General features: G+C 38.8%; 1 protein-coding gene across 2 annotated transcripts; it reads right to left on the bottom strand.

Annotated features, from left to right (window-relative positions):
* Positions 1-1,104: 1,104 nt before the first annotated feature.
* SYPL2 (synaptophysin like 2) lies at positions 1,105-15,526 on the bottom strand. 2 transcript variants are annotated; one of them, XM_063297707.1, is made up of 6 exons: positions 15,254-15,526; positions 14,989-15,060; positions 11,122-11,246; positions 6,083-6,287; positions 5,280-5,471; positions 1,105-4,213 (listed from the first exon to the last, which is right to left on the bottom strand). In XM_063297707.1, exons 1-6 carry the CDS (start codon positions 15,308-15,310, stop codon positions 4,085-4,087), a joined length of 780 nt encoding a protein of 259 aa, XP_063153777.1. In that variant the 5' UTR covers positions 15,311-15,526; the 3' UTR covers positions 1,105-4,084. The 2 variants fall into 2 exon arrangements, with proteins under 2 accessions (XP_063153777.1, XP_063153778.1); XM_063297708.1 differs by lacking the exon at positions 14,989-15,060.
* Between the last annotated feature and the right edge of the window lie 1,553 nt (positions 15,527-17,079).

Here is a 17,079-nt window from a genome sequence, read left to right as displayed (position 1 = left end):
GTAACCCTGGCCTTCTCTTTCTCTCTCCCCATTATTTCCAGCACAAAATGTTAAGATCAGAATGGAAAAGCCTCCCAAGTATATCTCAATACGGATCCTTTTTCAGTGCCATATATATGTTTTAGATTAGATTAATACAGTAAATTGTGGTAAAGAGAGCAGGAAAAGGCCTCACCATAAACTAGAGAGAAGAGGGCAGACTGCAGTCAACTACTATGTTCAATCAGTAGTTTATTATTATTACTATTATTATTATTGGAATAAATAATCTTATCTCTCATTTAAAACACATAGCCATCTTTTAAATTTCTCAAATGTTCTGAACATGGTGAAACATGTTTAATTTGAAGAGAAGAATACAACAATAACTTGATAGCACTCTTCTAATATTTCAAAGATTATCACATAGAAGGTAGCAAATTTTTGTTTTGGTTGCCATAACAGGGTATATTTTCAGCTGTACTTTAGAAATGAATTATTCTATTAAGAATAGGTAAAAAAATGAAACAAATTACTTAGAAGATTGGCAGTCAGAGACTGGGCAATCTAAAAAGCACTCTTGTTCTGAATGTCATGCATTGTGTTAAAGTTTTGACTAGATGCTTTACAAGACTTTGCCTACTTATGATACATACATCTATTCTACTTAGAATAATTGCTATTCAGTTAGGCATCTAAACCAATCACACTAAATGCACACAACCAATACAGATCACATTGGGCATCTTTATCTCCCTTTCCACTTTGTAACCACAGCATGACTGAGGAAGTATATATCATAGGCAATAGTTTGGCTACAAAATCACTTGCATATTTTTGACAAAACTTTTTTTTGGGTTGTTTCTCCATCATATACTATTGCTTTAAAAGTCAGAAGCCATCACTTTCTGAGATGTCAAATTAAGTATATGTATGTAAACATACGCAAAACTCATTGTATCTTACAATAAATACAGGGTTCCAAAACACTGTTTATGTCAGTTAATCCCTAGAAAATAGCCAGTTTGGTAACACAGTCCTTAAGGTAATTATATTTAGAAACTAGATTGGACATAGATCAAAGCAAACACTATAAGCATACATAAAGGCTACAGTCCCTCAGAGTGAACTCTCAAGACACTTTATTAGAATAATACTAACAATCATTAGGAGGGCAAAAATATGCAATATCCTGCCACTAGAAGAGTAAATGCCTGAGAAAGTAAGCAGAATTAATAGAATAGATGCCTAGAATTCAATAATGGGTTATTGGTTGCTCCACTTTCAATAGAAATGTTTATTTTTCCAGGACAGGGAAGATAGACATCATGAGCATCTTAGTTACACATCATTAACCACCATTTGCTACACTGAATTTGTAGAAATGCTAGGCTTCAGCTTTCACAAAATGCAAAGGCAGCAAAAGCAGTGGTCGGCCCTTCCATTCTTTCTAGCATGTGCCATGCCCAAGATATAGCCTGAAGAAAGTGAGTTAGTCATCTAGGATGACTTTGGATTCAATACAATGAGTGTATTTGCACCTGCTGCCTCTTCAGCTGTTTCATATAGCCCTCTTCTGTGTTGGGTATAGAAGAAATGCTAAATGTAACACAACTGTATTTACTTCAAATAAATACAGAAGCAAACATATTTTAAGTCAGAAAGTGATTTGCAGAACTTGCATGATCAATGGCATGCAATTATCATATCCTTTTAAAAGAATCATTACTGCCAAATGGACAGCATGCACCAACTCCTTGTTTCTGCTTCTAGCATCAATTTACAAAGTATTGTTCAATATTTGCACAAAGGTCTGATCTTCAACTGGTATAAAGTGGTAGCACTCAGTATTGTGACACTGATTTTTATTAATTGAGGACCTTGGACAAATCTTGGCAAAAGTAGCAAGTAATCCTGTAAGATGCAGAAGGAAGAATCAAAGGTATATACAAGATGAAAGATACACATATCTAACTACATTTGTAGGTTCAGTGTTTCAGAAAAAAACATCGTAGAACTCCTCGAAATGGGTGATTATGTAAACACACTATTGGCTAGAAGCTACTGTATTTCCTAGGTATGGACTAATTTGTTGATAGAAGCACGCATAATGATTGACTACCAGAAAACTCATTCTAAAAAGATAGTCAAACAGTTTTCTTTTTGGTTTATAGTAGCCCTTATTTTATAAAAAAAACATGGCAAGAAGATGACTACATATTTGTAGTTTCAATGCCAAAATGCCACAGGATTTCCTAAAGACTATTAAGGTGGTACAGAAGTACCAGTAATAAAAATTCAGCAAGAAAAGGAAGTTTACAAAAAATACAAAGGAGGCCTGCTTAACATGAAGGTCCCACACCTAATCAAGCACCAATATTAGTAATATTAAGATTTCGACTCCCTTTGCTGATAAAAGAAGAGGTGGAAATAAGAGAAAGACCAAGATCAAACAAGGTCTGATATAAGAGAATTCAACAGACAAAGTACTCATCCTTCTATTCTATGGCATCCCCCACCTTCCTAAAAGCTATCCACCCATTTAAGATTAGATATAGGGAAGCACAGAGATTTGAGGCTTGAGGGGTGGGGTGGATCAGCCCCATTTTTTTTCAATGACATTATCAATAGGAAAAAAAGAAAGAAACAATAACACCAAGAGAGTTCCTGAGTTTCATAGCTGGTATTCTCAGTAGCAAGTTGTTTCTAATGAAAAAGAGGGAGGGAAGAAAAAAGTAGATTTAATATTATATTACACTTAATTTCTGGCAGTCTCATCCTCTGCCAAAGAGACATCTAGAGATGCTAAAAGCTTCCTTAAGAATTCCCATAGCAACTTGGGTGATTAGGGTGGCTCATGTCACCATCAAATTCTGCTGCTAATTGCAACCACATGGAAGTTAAATCTGAGATATGAACAAGTATACATGAATCCAGTGATACTCAACCCCAAAACTGAAGAGTTAGCAGCTTCCATTACAGAGGGTTTAAAGGCCATTGCTAAGTCACCAGCCACAAGGATTCTGAACAATATAACAAGTTATAAAAAAATCTGTGCTCTGCATATTTCTCAGCCAAGCTTGGGCTGTCTTAACCTTAAAAGTCGATTAAAATTAGTCTGCATACTCGAAGAAGTTCATATTGTGAAATATTTTTAAATAAAACAAAATTTCAGGAAGATTTTGAAACAGATGTCCAGAGTTCAAATTCTAGAGTGCTAGAAGTATTCTACTAATGCTACTTCTGGATGGCCAATATTTTTTCTGACACTATTTGCCTGCAATCTAGGAATAGCAAAACCAGCAACTGCTAACAGCTCACATTGGCAAGGATTATCCTTTATGGCTCAACATGGACAAAGAGGGTTTTCTTTTGTTTCAGTTGGTTAAAAAAAAAAATCCCTACCCAATCTTTGCCATGCAGGGCTGAATAAGACACCTGTGTGCAAACAGTATCTTAAGTTGTAATCCAATTATATTTAAGGGATGCAGAAGTATGTTTAGAATATGTATACTTCATAATACAAAAGGAGATATGTAACACACTCCTTCCTTCCTTCAAATGCTTTAAAGGTAAATATTATTTTGTTTTTATTTTATTTTGCTGCTTAGCCAAGTGGCATGTTACTGTTTCTACATCAATTATTGCTACAAAGTAGATGTATTTTCTCTCTAAGGCACTTAGATGTCTCAAGTTCTATAGGTCTAACAATTTGGTTTATGTTCTTATTCAACTCTATTTGCTTTGTTCTTTAAAAAATGGTAAATACTATCAGTAAAGACACATTGCAATACATCCTAAAATAGGTGACTAACATGAAAATGTACAGTAGTGTATGTTTATAAAAAAAATCCAAACAAAGGAGAGTTTTGTTGTAACTATGAACAGTCTGTATAACTATGACCACAAGAGGACCGGTGATTGCAGCTGGAGAAAGGCATCCCATATCAGTCACAAAGGGAAGCCACTACGACTGCTGAACAGTAGTAAAGATGGCAGAGAAGACATATCTCCTGCACTGTGGTACAATGGGATGAGCAAAGGGACTGCATGTTCTTGATTTGGGAGGGTGGGGGGAAGAAGACTTCAATGGGGTGGGGTTTCCTTATTGCTTATCAACAGCTCCTTGTTCAGCAGAGCTTTCCTTGTTGGTGGTCTGTGCATGCCAAGGGGTTTCTTTAAAAACAAACCAGCAGTTTCCAGCCCAGAGTATAAAGTTGACAAAACCAAACAGCTGAGGAAGAAAGGGAGGAGTACATAGTTAATACAAAGCACTTATTGGTGAACTCCGAGCACACACATAAAGTCAGTTTTAATGCCCTCCTGTTCAGATTTTCATAATGATTAAAGAACAAAAAAATAACAATCTTCCACTGCTTTATACATGTTTATGTGCAGTGGCAATACTTTCTCATATTTATGATTGTGAGATCCAGAGTCATAGCTGAACATAATTTTGAAATCATCATGTCCATTACAAAAACATATGGCCTTGACTGAGTGCTCTGTCTACTTGTCTGCTCATTACCTCCTGAAGAATCAAATCAGTAATAATCTAAGTAGAAGGTAGTGCTGAAATTAGGGGAACCGCTATTACCCCTCATATGTGCATTTCAATGACAGTGACTGTATTTAGTAGAACATAAACCCCACACAGTTCAGGGTCAGGGACCAGTATGCGTCCATACGAACCTCACAATAAGCAGGGGAAGTCCTCCTTGTTCTCCTGCCTTGGAGAGCAGCAATGTACCTTAAATTCCTTCCCAAGGGATATACGTGTTCAGGAGGGTGTTGAAAACACGCCTCTTCCAAGCGACATTTTAACTGTTACATTTTATTAGGGATGTCTGTACTGATGGCTATGCTTCTACAAATAATTTTTATCACCTGAGTTTTACAATGCATTGCTGTTTTTCAGTATTTCCTTTTAAACATTAAAAGACCATGTAAACCGTAATGTTTTAGATATATGTTATTACGTATGTATACTCTCCTTGGTTCTTTAACCATCATGATTCGCCTTTCTGTTATTAGCAGCTGCTTGTAGCAACACACTGAAAGGAAAGTTTCTGTTTGTAAAGGCAGCTGTGTTTGCTCGCCCTCTTTCACGACACGAGTTCAAAGTTACTTGAGATGTTCTTATTCGGAAGAATAAAACTGAGCAGCCTGCCCCTGTCGGTTGTCAGAATGGTTGTGATTTAGTGAAGGAAATGGAGTGATACCACACCGGCCACAGTGCAGCCAAAGTCCCCATCCTCTCCCTCCCAACTGATACAACATTACTTCCAGGCAACTCTTACCACAGAGATGTTGGCCAAACCCATAGAAGGAGTGGCCCCAGCATTGCACACTGCGCTTTTGAGTTGACAGACTGACATGGCTGCAATGAGGCTGGAAGGCCGGGTAGCTCCTTTCACATCTGACAGACCCTTGCCCCAAGCTGAAAATGCCACTAGCCAAAAAAATGTAAAGGAGACAGTCACGCAGAAGTCCTGAATGGAGGACAAAAAAAAAAAAAAGAAGAAGAGAGAGAGTCATGGTTAGTACAGCTCCATGTCAGTAGCTCCATTCTGCCACAGATAGGGCCATCCTTTCATCCAAAATACCCATGCCCAAATGAAGGGGCAGTCCATTTGTTTTAATCAGGCAGTTCGTTGTGTCATATTATTTGTAGAACAATGACCACATCCACTCCATAATGTAAGTGAGGTTCACACACTGCACTTAGTCATAATGTGGTTTGTTTGCTGCTACCTCAGCCATTAGCAGTGGTTTCTCAACCAACAGTGGCTTATTCAACAAACCATGGAGAAGCAAACCCAGGCTAAGCACAACATATGACTCAGGTGATAATACAGTTGCATTGGTTCTTCTTGTGCTAGTACTCCATGGTCAAGAAGAATACAAAACAGAGAGGCAGGACTTCCCAATTGGATAAATAAATGCATGTGGTGGAGACATGTACATTTTTTCTCAGATTTCATACTGAGAAATGATGGAGTTTTTAATGGAGTTTACTCTATGTTAATTACATTTGTGCAGAACTTGTTCTATGATGCAGGACTCGAAACCTAAGGAGCTGAAAACCAAACTGCGATCTTACCGCAAAAGGTAGCCTCTTATTCTCATTATAGAGGGAGTGAAATCGTAGATATACCACAAGAGCTGCCATAGTGTACAGAAAAGAAAAAACACCCAAGGTCACAAAGAATTCAGCTGGTGCAGAAAAGTCTCCCATGAGATGCAGCACTCTTTTAGCAGTCGATCCTTCAATACAATCTGGCATATCAAATGGGATCTTGTACAACCTGGTCAAAGGAAAAAGAGAGCAAGACAAACAGCTTAAGTGTAATATGAATATCTAGCACAGAAGAATTAGGCTACAGGACATCTCTGACATCTAGAGATTTGCATGGAGGAAAATATGTTTGCCTCATTCTCCCTTTTGTTAAAATGTATTTTGCAGGTTTTAAACATGTTTCTTACAGATGAAAGTGAGAAGTCCTGAGCAGCAAACACTTTTTTAAAACAGCTCTCTGAAAGAAACTTCTGAACAACAGTTTGGTTCCAAATTTTATGAGACTGACTGATGTCCAGTTGAGAACAACCTATCTAGATCTGTTTATCATATATCCAAGACTCTACAACAAACCAAGCTTTTTTCCCCCAGTTTGCTACAGTGCATCTATGTTTACCTTTGAGGTGCAAAATTCTTCAACACTGATATATGAGAATGTGCATGGTGACTCTCTTCCCTAAAACTGACTGATACTGGTTTTCTCTATTTTTAGTGTACAGTACAGGCAGGCTAATTTCTTTAAGAATACCCATTGCCATAATATCTTAGAAGCTCTTTAAAAGGACTATCAGCAGATCAAGATGATTTAAGTTACAATGGAGTATTTATTGATATGACTTCTGGGTTATCATAAAGGAATACTGATGTACATGGCTTATTCATGATCAGTTTACTCATTCCTCTACAAATCATCTAGCCAGAATAACCATACAAGCCAACAAATAAAACAGTGCCACAAAACAAAAATGATACTAGGAATCCTCATTTGTTGCTAAGAACAAAACCTGCTTAATTACAACACTCGGTTTGGAAGCTATGGTATACTTCTGTGTACACTTGCATGTGGCTCAATCACAACACAGGTACTAAGTCTGCCAGCTCTCAAAGGCTGGGCTTGGGATCTACACAAATGTAACAAGTGCATACGTTTACATTTATGTGCAAATAAACTACACATATCAAATGTACTGTAGAAATTGAAAAAACACTATATGAATCATGACTAAGGTTTAACACAACTTTTTACAGAGTTGCTCTCATGTTGTATACTATGAAGTGATTCAGAAGTAAAGATGTCCTCACCTTGAAATCACCTTGAATTCCTGGTGCAGCATCTACGCATTTTCCGGGCAGTACTACAGAAGGAGTTTCCCACTTCCTCTTTCCAAGATGTTTTTTCCCAGTCTAGCCAATAGCCCTAGAATTTCTTGGTGGACCTTTGTACAATTACTAACCAGGATCAATTCTACTTAGTTTTGGGAATCAGTAACATTGTATATATAAATAGCTATTAGCCCCTTCCCACCAATACCTTTTGAATTAGGTTGGTTTTGCATTCCAACCTCCAACCACACAAAATTGAGCATTTCCTCACATTAAAATCAGAAGTTTTCTCTCCTAGTACAGCCAACTACAATGATAATAAAATCCTTTGGCAGATTCTCTCAAACCATATCACTAATTTTAATAACTGAGAATTGAGAAGGAAAACTTAAAAAGTGGCTAACCCTTCCTAAAAAAGATGTCAGAATAAATGAGTTAAATAGACAGTATTTTAAAAGTTTCAGTTTCTACTTATATAAACAAATACTTGTCCATCATGCCTTTCTGGAGTATGCAATGTTATGTAAAGTGTAAAAAAATTTTTTAAAAGTCAAAGAAAATAAAGGTATGAGTTAAGAGAAAAGAAAATAGAGCTAAGTCTAGTTACACAATGCATCTTTATAGCTTTCTGTATTTGGACACCATCCTTGCTTCCAACACATCCATGCATCACATCATACATTGCCTTGTTTTATTTCCATATTACTTTTTCATGAATTATATTGAACATGCATCTTGGAAAAGTTATAAAGAAAAAGAATTTCTTTGAGAAATTCCTCCTGCAAACCATAATTTTTGGGTTTGTTGAGATGGTAGTTTGACAGTGCATTGTACAGGATTTCCTGCATAGAAGATACAACTATGAGAAAAGAGGTTTATATTCCCGGCAACCATGCCCAACATACTGTAATTCTGAATTCAAGTGGCAAAAGGGCCTCAAAGGATGGGGAGGGAGGAATCTATTCCTCCTAAAATGTTTTTCAACCCATATACAATTCATTATTTTAAGATACTGTATTTTGTTTTGAACTGTCATTGCCAGCACCACAACAACCCTTCCAATTTGTTCCCCTTCTTGTCAAAGGCATTTCAAAACACTTCACAGACATGCCTCTATTTATAGCTATCAGATGTTGGCAGGGAGGGAAAGATGCACACAGATATATCCATGTTCGATCTTTCATATGCTGATTGATTTCATTCTAACTTAGATCTTGTTTCCGCATCCATCAAGTCTTGTGACGGGATCTGTAATGTACGAACTTTCACTGTGCTGATTTCTTTGCTCTCCAGAAAAAGATAATCTTTTACCTGATCTGGCATACCAAAAAGGAGTTAAGTATATTATCCATACACCAATGCTACCTCTTGTTTTTGGCAGTAGCACTGATCACCAAGCCCATCACAGCCTGATCATTAAGATTTAGACAAAGAATGTGCAGCAAATGAAGAATTGCTGACATTTTTGTCTGGTTTATATGCCCCTCAATAGATGACAGCTGGATCAGGTCAGCTGTTGCTTTTAAGTTTGCAACAACAACAACAAAATATTCCTTTTCCTCTCAAAGCAAGTCAGAGTGTGCTCAAAATGCATTATTGCATTTCTGGCTAGACAGCAGTTTCCTATGCAGCTAGTAATCTGCTATAGCCACATTCATCTAGAAGTGAGTGGAAAGGAGAAATGGAAACAACAGTGCAGGAGTGTTGTATCATAATCAGTATTTTAGTTTGATTCAAATGGTACAACTTTGCCACACTCTGGTTTGCCAGTGTTAATCCACAAAGGTACAGCCATGTGCATAAAGTACGGAGATTCAGTTGACATCTGCTAAACTCCCCAGTGAAAACTGCCCTCAGGAAGTTGTGCTCTCACAGTTTTATATTATATTATCTTTATCCTGCCTTTCATCTCTACCTGAGCTCTCCCCCACAGGTATCATTTGAAATACATTCTAATATAGTTGAACCATGGTGTGGGGAGGTGCAGGGAGGAATCAAACTACATCTAAACAACATGATGAAATACAAGTGCAAGGCAGCTGGGACCTCCACCTGCCATTCTTGGAGACAATACCAATCTGGAAGCAAGGTACCCCAGTTGGAAACAGAATTCTCACCTCATCTGGTTGTCTCCAACCAAGATATTCCAGACATGGGCCCCTTTTAAATAGGCGCACTGGTGCAAGTTGGTGGTAATGCTTCCCCTAATAGGTCTGTAATGGGGATAAACTTATCTTGGAGATTCTGATATCCTGGGAGAGGGGAGGGTTCATTCCTAGCTGTCAGAACTGAAGAGATATACCCCCAAACAAAATAGCAGATGGCATACTTCTAGATATCATGGCCCAGAAAATAATACACTTGGATTAACTTGTTTGCCTACAAAGTTTTCTGAAGATCAGAGCATCTCCTCTTCCTGCAGGGTCAATGCATTTTCTAATTCACTGTGTAGTGTTATGTAACAGGAATTTTCTCATGGGGGAATATATTGTTATGCCTTAAATTTAAAACATTTGTCTCCAGAAGGTGGTTGCACATGTTTGGACTTGGAAGCTATGCAGAATTAGGCCTAGTGGGTACCTGGATGGGGGACCACCAGGGCATTCCAGGGCTATAGGCTAGACTGGAAAGTAATAAAAGAAATTAAGAAGGAATCAATTGCAAAATACTTCCAAATCTGTTGCCAAGAAAAATGCATAGTCATAGCCATGTAGTCATCAGGAGTCAAGCTTGATTTGAAGATGGTCTTAATCTTCTCAGCTGTCATGGTTGGGAATAGATTTTTTATATGTACAGAAAAAGAAAGGAGGGGAGGAAGTTATGGCACAGCCTTCCCCCATGCATCCCATTGCGAAATCTAAGAACAATGTATCTTCTTAATTATAACATTTGTTCAACAGCCTAAGATTTTTACATAGCCTTATGTAGGCCAAGGAATCAGAAAGGTTAACCTCCTCCTCTGTCCAAATTACAGTATTGATTTTAGGAAACAAATTTACCTTTGAATTTACAAAAAAAAACCCTATTCCAATGTATGGAATGTAGCCTATTTATAGCATATAAGTTATTGAATCTCTGCTTTTTCAACCATCAAAGACCCAATAGCCAGTCTGCTGACCACTGGTTTCTGAACAATGGATCAGAAGTGGTTCCTATTGTGGCAAGCATATAGTAGTTTCTTAGATGAACTATATTTTTTCTGCAGGAACGTTCCCCAAACCTATGTATGCTTGGAAAGAAGAAAAGGGATTCAAAGCACCATAAAATCTGCTCTATGGAACCAAGAGACAGCTGACTACTCAGTTCCTGAGTAGCAACCCTCCATGCTGCATGACAAATCACTTTGAAATTGGGGGTATTAAAAACAAACAAACCCAAAACAAAAAACCTTAGCATGTCCAAGCCAACATGCTTAAATGGGCTTTCTGGATGTGACACCCTGCAGAGCAGTTTCATTGTAGTAATGATGCAATTCTTTCACTGCTTAATCCAAATTATTCTGAATCAATAGTTAACAGATTTAGGACAATTCCAGAGGAAGGTCTTGAAAAATAGCCTGCAATATTGAGCACTTCAAGTTAAAGCATTATTTGCCACTGAAAAAGGTTTAAGGACATCTTCACAAAAAGAAGCCCAGAAAATATAATTTAATCGTTTTCCCTTTATCAGAGGCTAGTACCAACAGTGTTCAGTTTCATGTTATATTTTCCAAATTTGTACTCAGTAAGCTTTTGATTTACCTGAAAGGATATGCAAACTGCACAGTAATAGCAGTTGTCTCTTTAGGGGCCTTGTTGCATTTCACAGTAGCCCCTGTTTCTGCACTGAAAGAACCACAGGCTCCAAAGGCAAAAATGGCGAAGAGCTAAAGAAAAAGGGAAGAGGAGTTTAGGATTAAATTTGTTAACACTCAGTAGGAAAAACACTCTTAAGCAAAGACAATATATTTAGCTTTACCAACTCTTGTGAATTATCCCAAGACTGCAGAAACTGCACACAACTACCCAGGTTTATAATGGCCCAGAACTGTTTTAATAAAACCATATCAGTCATCAGTGCTGATTATCAACCATTGTAGCAACAATTTGCAAGCAATGTGCAAATCTGGTCAATTAAAAAAAAAGCTGCATATTTTCTTGGACGCATTAAAAAAAACACCTTGAAAGAAAGAAAAGGAAATTGTTTGCTGGAAGCCAACACTGCAGAATAATACCCAGATTAATACTCAGCTTCTATAAGAGAAAAAGCATTAAAAAAAAGCAAGATGTCTTTTTTTTGCAGAAAATTAAGCAGTGTTAGAATCCTTAGATATAACTACTAACTGAAAAAACGCATATTCCAGTAAAGCAACTGAAATAATTCCATCAGCTTCAATAGAAAGGTAAATGGTTTGACTAAAGCCTGCCACTAAATATGGGACAAACAACAGTTATGCCACACATATCAAAAATATTTTGTTTCAATATCAATGGCCCAGAGCTACATAAAAAAATCCCCCCCCAAAAAAGTGAAAGCCACAGTATAAGAAAGTGCTTGAAACTGATAGACTTATTCATATTTAACACACCATTCCATCCAGAGATATGCATGGCATTTGTAATCAGCAAAGCTCAGCAAAATCTGTAGAAAGTTAAGACTAATAGGTATATAAAAGCAGGTGATAGTGTTGGAAGAGACCAAAATTAAATTTCAATCCACTCTTGCTATGATTGACTTCATATATTATCATATGAACTTTGCCTAGGTTACCTGCCTTTTTATAGATAAGAGAAAACAAGATGTAGCCAATGAGAAAATTGTGTCAGTTCTGACTTAAACAATTTACAAACAAGCACTGGGTATCAAGATAAGCTGTATCAAGAGGATTTTTCAAGCACCATGATGGATCAATACATAAAAGTGAATGAGGAAAAAAGAAAGGATTTGTCAGATGAAAAAAAACTGTTCTTTTTATCCATTAGGCTCAACTCTCTAACACGCATGCACATATATCAACATGGATCATGCAAGACCTGGTAAGACACCCTTGGTGGGTTCAGCTTTATAACAACAAAGCAACAGCAAAAGAGCCTAGACCAAGCATAGGCACCTGGTCTGGAAGACCCCTTGGATGAGACTAACCTCCAGCCAAAACAGGACTAACCAAAGTTCAACTATTCAACTATTATAATGAATGGCTGCACTGTACTCCCTATATGTTTCCATAAGCTCAGTTAGGGAAAGTGGTGAAAGCTAGCAGATGTGCTGCTTAATCACCATTATGACCGAAGAGCTTCAGAACAAGTTGTCTGTATATAAGTACAGGAGAAAATGAAAGTTACAAAACATGGTAGTAAAAGAGAGGCCTAGACATTATGTTTAGCACTAAGGTGGAAATAAAAGTAACAGTTACAACAAAATGGTCATGCAAACCGCTCAGAAAGAAACTATTCTGCAGCAACAGGACTTCTGTATCTGCCGGGAACTCATTTGTTTCTACCCTAACAAACCAGGTATCCTGATTTAATAAAGCTTATCCAGAAATATTTACAGGCACCAAAACTGAGTTTGCTTTCATGAGCTACAGTATTCCATGAAATCTGGAATTACTACCTGCAATTCCAGATTTCATGTACTGTAACAGCTAATGACAGCACTTCTGCACCAGGGGAAAAATCAAACTGAAACCCCAAGCGGTGCTGTTTTCTCTCAAAGCAAGGAGCAACTGTTTAAGTGCTGACCTCTATGATTTTAAAGCCAACTCTATAATTTCTATCTGGATAGAAAAAAGAGAACTAGACTGGAAAGCTACAGCACAGATACCATGGCTCTCAGTATTTTACCAGATCTGAAAAATATAATTGAGGAAAAGCTTCTATATAGAAAGGAAATGCTATATTCATAAAATACTATCTGCATCACAGCAGATGGTCTGTGCAAAACACTTATCATGAAAAATGTCTCTGTGCACTCAGGGCAAGAAAATATGAAAAATCTGGTCATGCTTCTTCAGTAGTTAGACTTCCCACAGTTAAAACGCTATCATTGAATAAAAAATAAACAAATCTGGAAGAACAAAAGAACTTTTTCAAGATCCAGTCACTATGTGGCCAGTTTCTTACAGCTTTTACTAAAGAGTTTTGTCAATAGAACTTTATTGCTTTTTGAAATATATGCTAATTTTAGCCTATGCTCTAAAATGGAAGCTTCTTGAGATGATTGATATAACTGTTTTATCACAAAGAGGGCACAAAGCTAAAAAGTCTAAAGAGTTTTGAAAATTCTCAGTGAATCTGAAGGCCTTGTCAGGAAGCAACATAGCAATATTAAAAAAATATGAAGTGTATATGAAGTGTGAATTCTAGACTGTGAAAGAACCATATCCACACATTTGAAACAATGAAAGAGGACAGAGACAACTACTTATACTTGTATATCTAAGAAGAGTAATTTCTTGATGTATGATGGAAGGCCACTTGTGTCATTCATTTGTCATTAGACTTTGGTGCTACATTATTCTCATGATCCAGTGCTTTAACCAGCCAATCAATGCAAAAATTGTCATGTCCTACTGGATCTTGATACATCTATGCAAACACTGCTGTCCTCAAGCCATGCATCATGCAAAGACAAGTCCTTGGGTTTACCAGGGGACCAACTTGCATTACCTTTTAGATGTTTGAATGTGTTCCCACTGAAGTCTAAACACATCCAAAACTGCTGCCCACTTAGATAAAATGCTGCTAGCTCAGTTCTGTTTTCTTATCACTCACTTCCTCCCTGATTCTTTTCAGAGTATGAAGAAGTATTGCACATGCTTTGCCCAACTAAACAAATCAGAGTCACTAACTATATAATTTTGGCAAAATGTGTTCTTCATGCTTAAGCAGTAAAACTATTGTCTAAAGACAAAACAAGCGGTAGTACAGCATGTTACTTAATAACAGTGCTATATATGAAAGTTTATAATATAAAACTGAAGGAATTTTTTTTTGTAAAGAGGAAGCAGCTTTTCTCCTTTTTAAGAACTACAGAGTACATGTAGGTACTTTAAGGCTTATTCATTTTCTTTGTGCTATAGAAGTTTCTTTCCTAACTTCTGCATTAAAATGGGTAGAATCTGAAGATGTTCATGGCAATCAAACTGAAATGCTCCTCCCCTGTGGAAACAGAAACACAAAAACACAGCCCTGGAGTGGAGTCTCCTGGCCCAGGGCTCTGTGCTGTGGACTAAATAAATCCAGGGTTTCTAATCTCCTCTTGGGAAGGCTGAGAAGGGAGAGAATTTGTGAGCTCAGAGACAAGTTAAGGCGCGGTATGTGCAGAATCAGAGCTCCAAAAAGGTTAAACCCGCCTGAGTGAAATGTGAGCGCTGCTCACCACTGCTTTCCTACATACCCCAGTCCATAAATCCAGACTCCTTGCACATAGAAGGACTGCCTGAGGAGGCACTCCCTCCTGCTCAACCGGCTCCTGCACACTGCCCAGGTCCAATCTCCCTACCCGCTGTGGCCCCTTCCCTTGATGAAACTCCGCCAAGGCAAGAATTTGGCGCACTGTCATCCTTCCCGTGCAGGTTTTTTGGGGGGGGCAAAGCGGAAAAGTTGCACACGAAAGAGCAAACTTACCCACTCCAGCACCTTAATGAATCCCAGGGGCTCCTCCAGGCGGCCCCAACGTAGCCCCCCAAACAGCTGGGCCTGGCAAGGAAAGCAAAAAGAGGAAGGGGAGAGAAACAAGGGCAGGGATTTCAGGTCAGCCAGGAGGGAGAGCAAAGGGGGAGGGAGAATTAGGACAGGGCGCCAGAAAGTTAGGGAGAGTCAGAGAGAGAGAGAGAGAACAATGCGTGGAGAGGGGAAGAGGCGGGAGAAACGGCCAGCAAAGGAGCCCTACCACCAGGTTGGGGGACTCCTTGTCCGCCGCCGTGGTCTGGGCTCTGGGCTCCGACATGCTCCAAGGAGGGCTGGTCGCCGGGTCCAAGTCGGCTTCAGTGGTTCTCTGGCGAGTGGGCGGGGGAGTGATCCAGGCGAGAGGAACCCGGGCTGGAGTTGGCGGCGTGGGCGGCTGCTCCCTCCTCCACGGACCTGCGGCGAAAAAAGCCCCGTCGGAACTCCTGTCAAAGTTGCAAGGCAGAGTGAGCGCGTTACGCGGCAGCAAGCGCCCGAGCTGGCCTGCGCGCGCTTGGCTCGGTGCTCAAGCAGCTGAGGGCGGCGCTCCCGCCGGCGACTCCGCCTTCGTTCGAAGGGGCGGACGGTCAAGGCGCCCGGCGCCTCTTCGGTCTCCGGCAGAAGGCAGGTCGCTCCTCGCTTGCTTTGCTGCGGCGGGTGAGGCTGCTCTGCCTTACACAGAAGAAAATGGGAGCGCGTTGGGTACTGCGTACGGAACGTGGGTATCAAACATTTCAGTGTTGCGGGGCGCAGAGCTCGGCCAATAAGGGAAACAAGGACGAGCGGTTTTTTTGTTTCTTTTAATGTAAGTACAGTAAGTGCATGTTAAGTTTGAAGGGATGCGGGCTTCTAAGCAAGTATTTCACAAATTTCTTGGCTGTTTGAAAAATCAAATCCTTTCAAACAGTGATTGTTTGATGGGAAGATGTCCTTCTTCCATTTAATATAAAGTATGGCTGCTTATGCTGTCTGCCAGGTGTTGAAGAATGTATATTTAATTTTATTGTGTTCTTGTGTCCCCCCTCCCCCCGAAACAGGGGGACAATTGTAAAAAGATTGAGCTTGGATGAATTTCATAGTCTTGCTAAGGTCTCTACTCTCTATTAGATCCACAATTCTAATTTTCTTCCACAAATAGGAAGACAATTATTTCCTATCCTTAGTAAATTCTTCCTGTCATCCTTAGGCATGTCATTTACACAAGGCAAGTATATAGGATTCTACTTCAAATAGTTTACAATCTGAATATTTATTGTTTTCCATTTCCATCCCTTAATTAGTTTATGCATGCTCTCCAGACTGAGGAGGCATATTGTCCTGTGAATCCCATTGGAGGTTAACATGCTAGTTGCTGAAGTATTTACTATAATCTGCTAAGTTTTATTGACTCATTTCCTATATTAGTATTTTATGCTTTCCTCCATCTCAAATTTGGTATGATGAACAGTATAAAAATGTTTTAAATAAATTTGAACTGCCTTCACACCTAACCATTCATAGAAGTTTTATTTTTACAGATTTCCATCTCAAAGTGACCATGAAGTGCTGGGATTACAATCCAATTCTAAATAGTTGGGAAACTTCTATTGGGTCCAGTAGGCCTTATTCCCAAGTACTTTGCACTGGACTGCAGTCCCAGTTTCTATTGTAGAAAAAGAAGCATGAGCAATACAGATAGTCCTTGTTTAGTGACTGCCTTGTTTAGCAACTGTTCGCAGTTATGGTGATGAAAAAGTAGCTTTATGACCAATCCTCACATTTACGACCTTTGTAGGTCTGTAAAGCAAAGGAAATGATTAGGGCTAGGGTTGGAGTTAGGGTAAGAACATAAGCACAGTTGCAGCTTCACTTAGTGACCACTTTGCTTAATAACCAAGTTGCCAGTCTCAATTGTGGTCACTAAACAAGGACTACTAGTATGCTGAAACTGTGGGGCAGGTTTTGGAGAGAAGATGCTTTGTGAAAAGTGCTCCCTTTGATTGCAAAGCATCTCATGGTTCTTATCAAAAGCATTTCACTTTGAAAGTAGTAAACGTGTGTGAGAGGCTGGAG

The sequence above is a fragment of the Candoia aspera genome, chromosome 3, assembly GCF_035149785.1.
Source record: "Candoia aspera isolate rCanAsp1 chromosome 3, rCanAsp1.hap2, whole genome shotgun sequence".
Taxonomy (NCBI): Eukaryota; Metazoa; Chordata; class Lepidosauria; order Squamata; family Boidae; genus Candoia; species Candoia aspera.
Note: the sequence above shows the minus strand (reverse complement) of the source record. Positions and strands in the feature narration are given on the sequence as shown.

Coding starts and splice junctions, on each gene's coding strand:
- SYPL2 (XM_063297707.1), bottom strand. CDS start 15,310: ATGTCGGAGCCCAGAGCCCAGACCACGGCGGCGGACAAGGAGTCCCCC. Junction 15,061..15,253: donor AGGAGTCCCCCAACCTGGTG/GTAGGGCTCCTT, acceptor TTTCCTTGCCAG/GCCCAGCTGTTTGGGGGGCT. Junction 5,472..6,082: donor ATAAGAGGCTACCTTTTGCG/GTAAGATCGCAG, acceptor TCCTCCATTCAG/GACTTCTGCGTGACTGTCTC.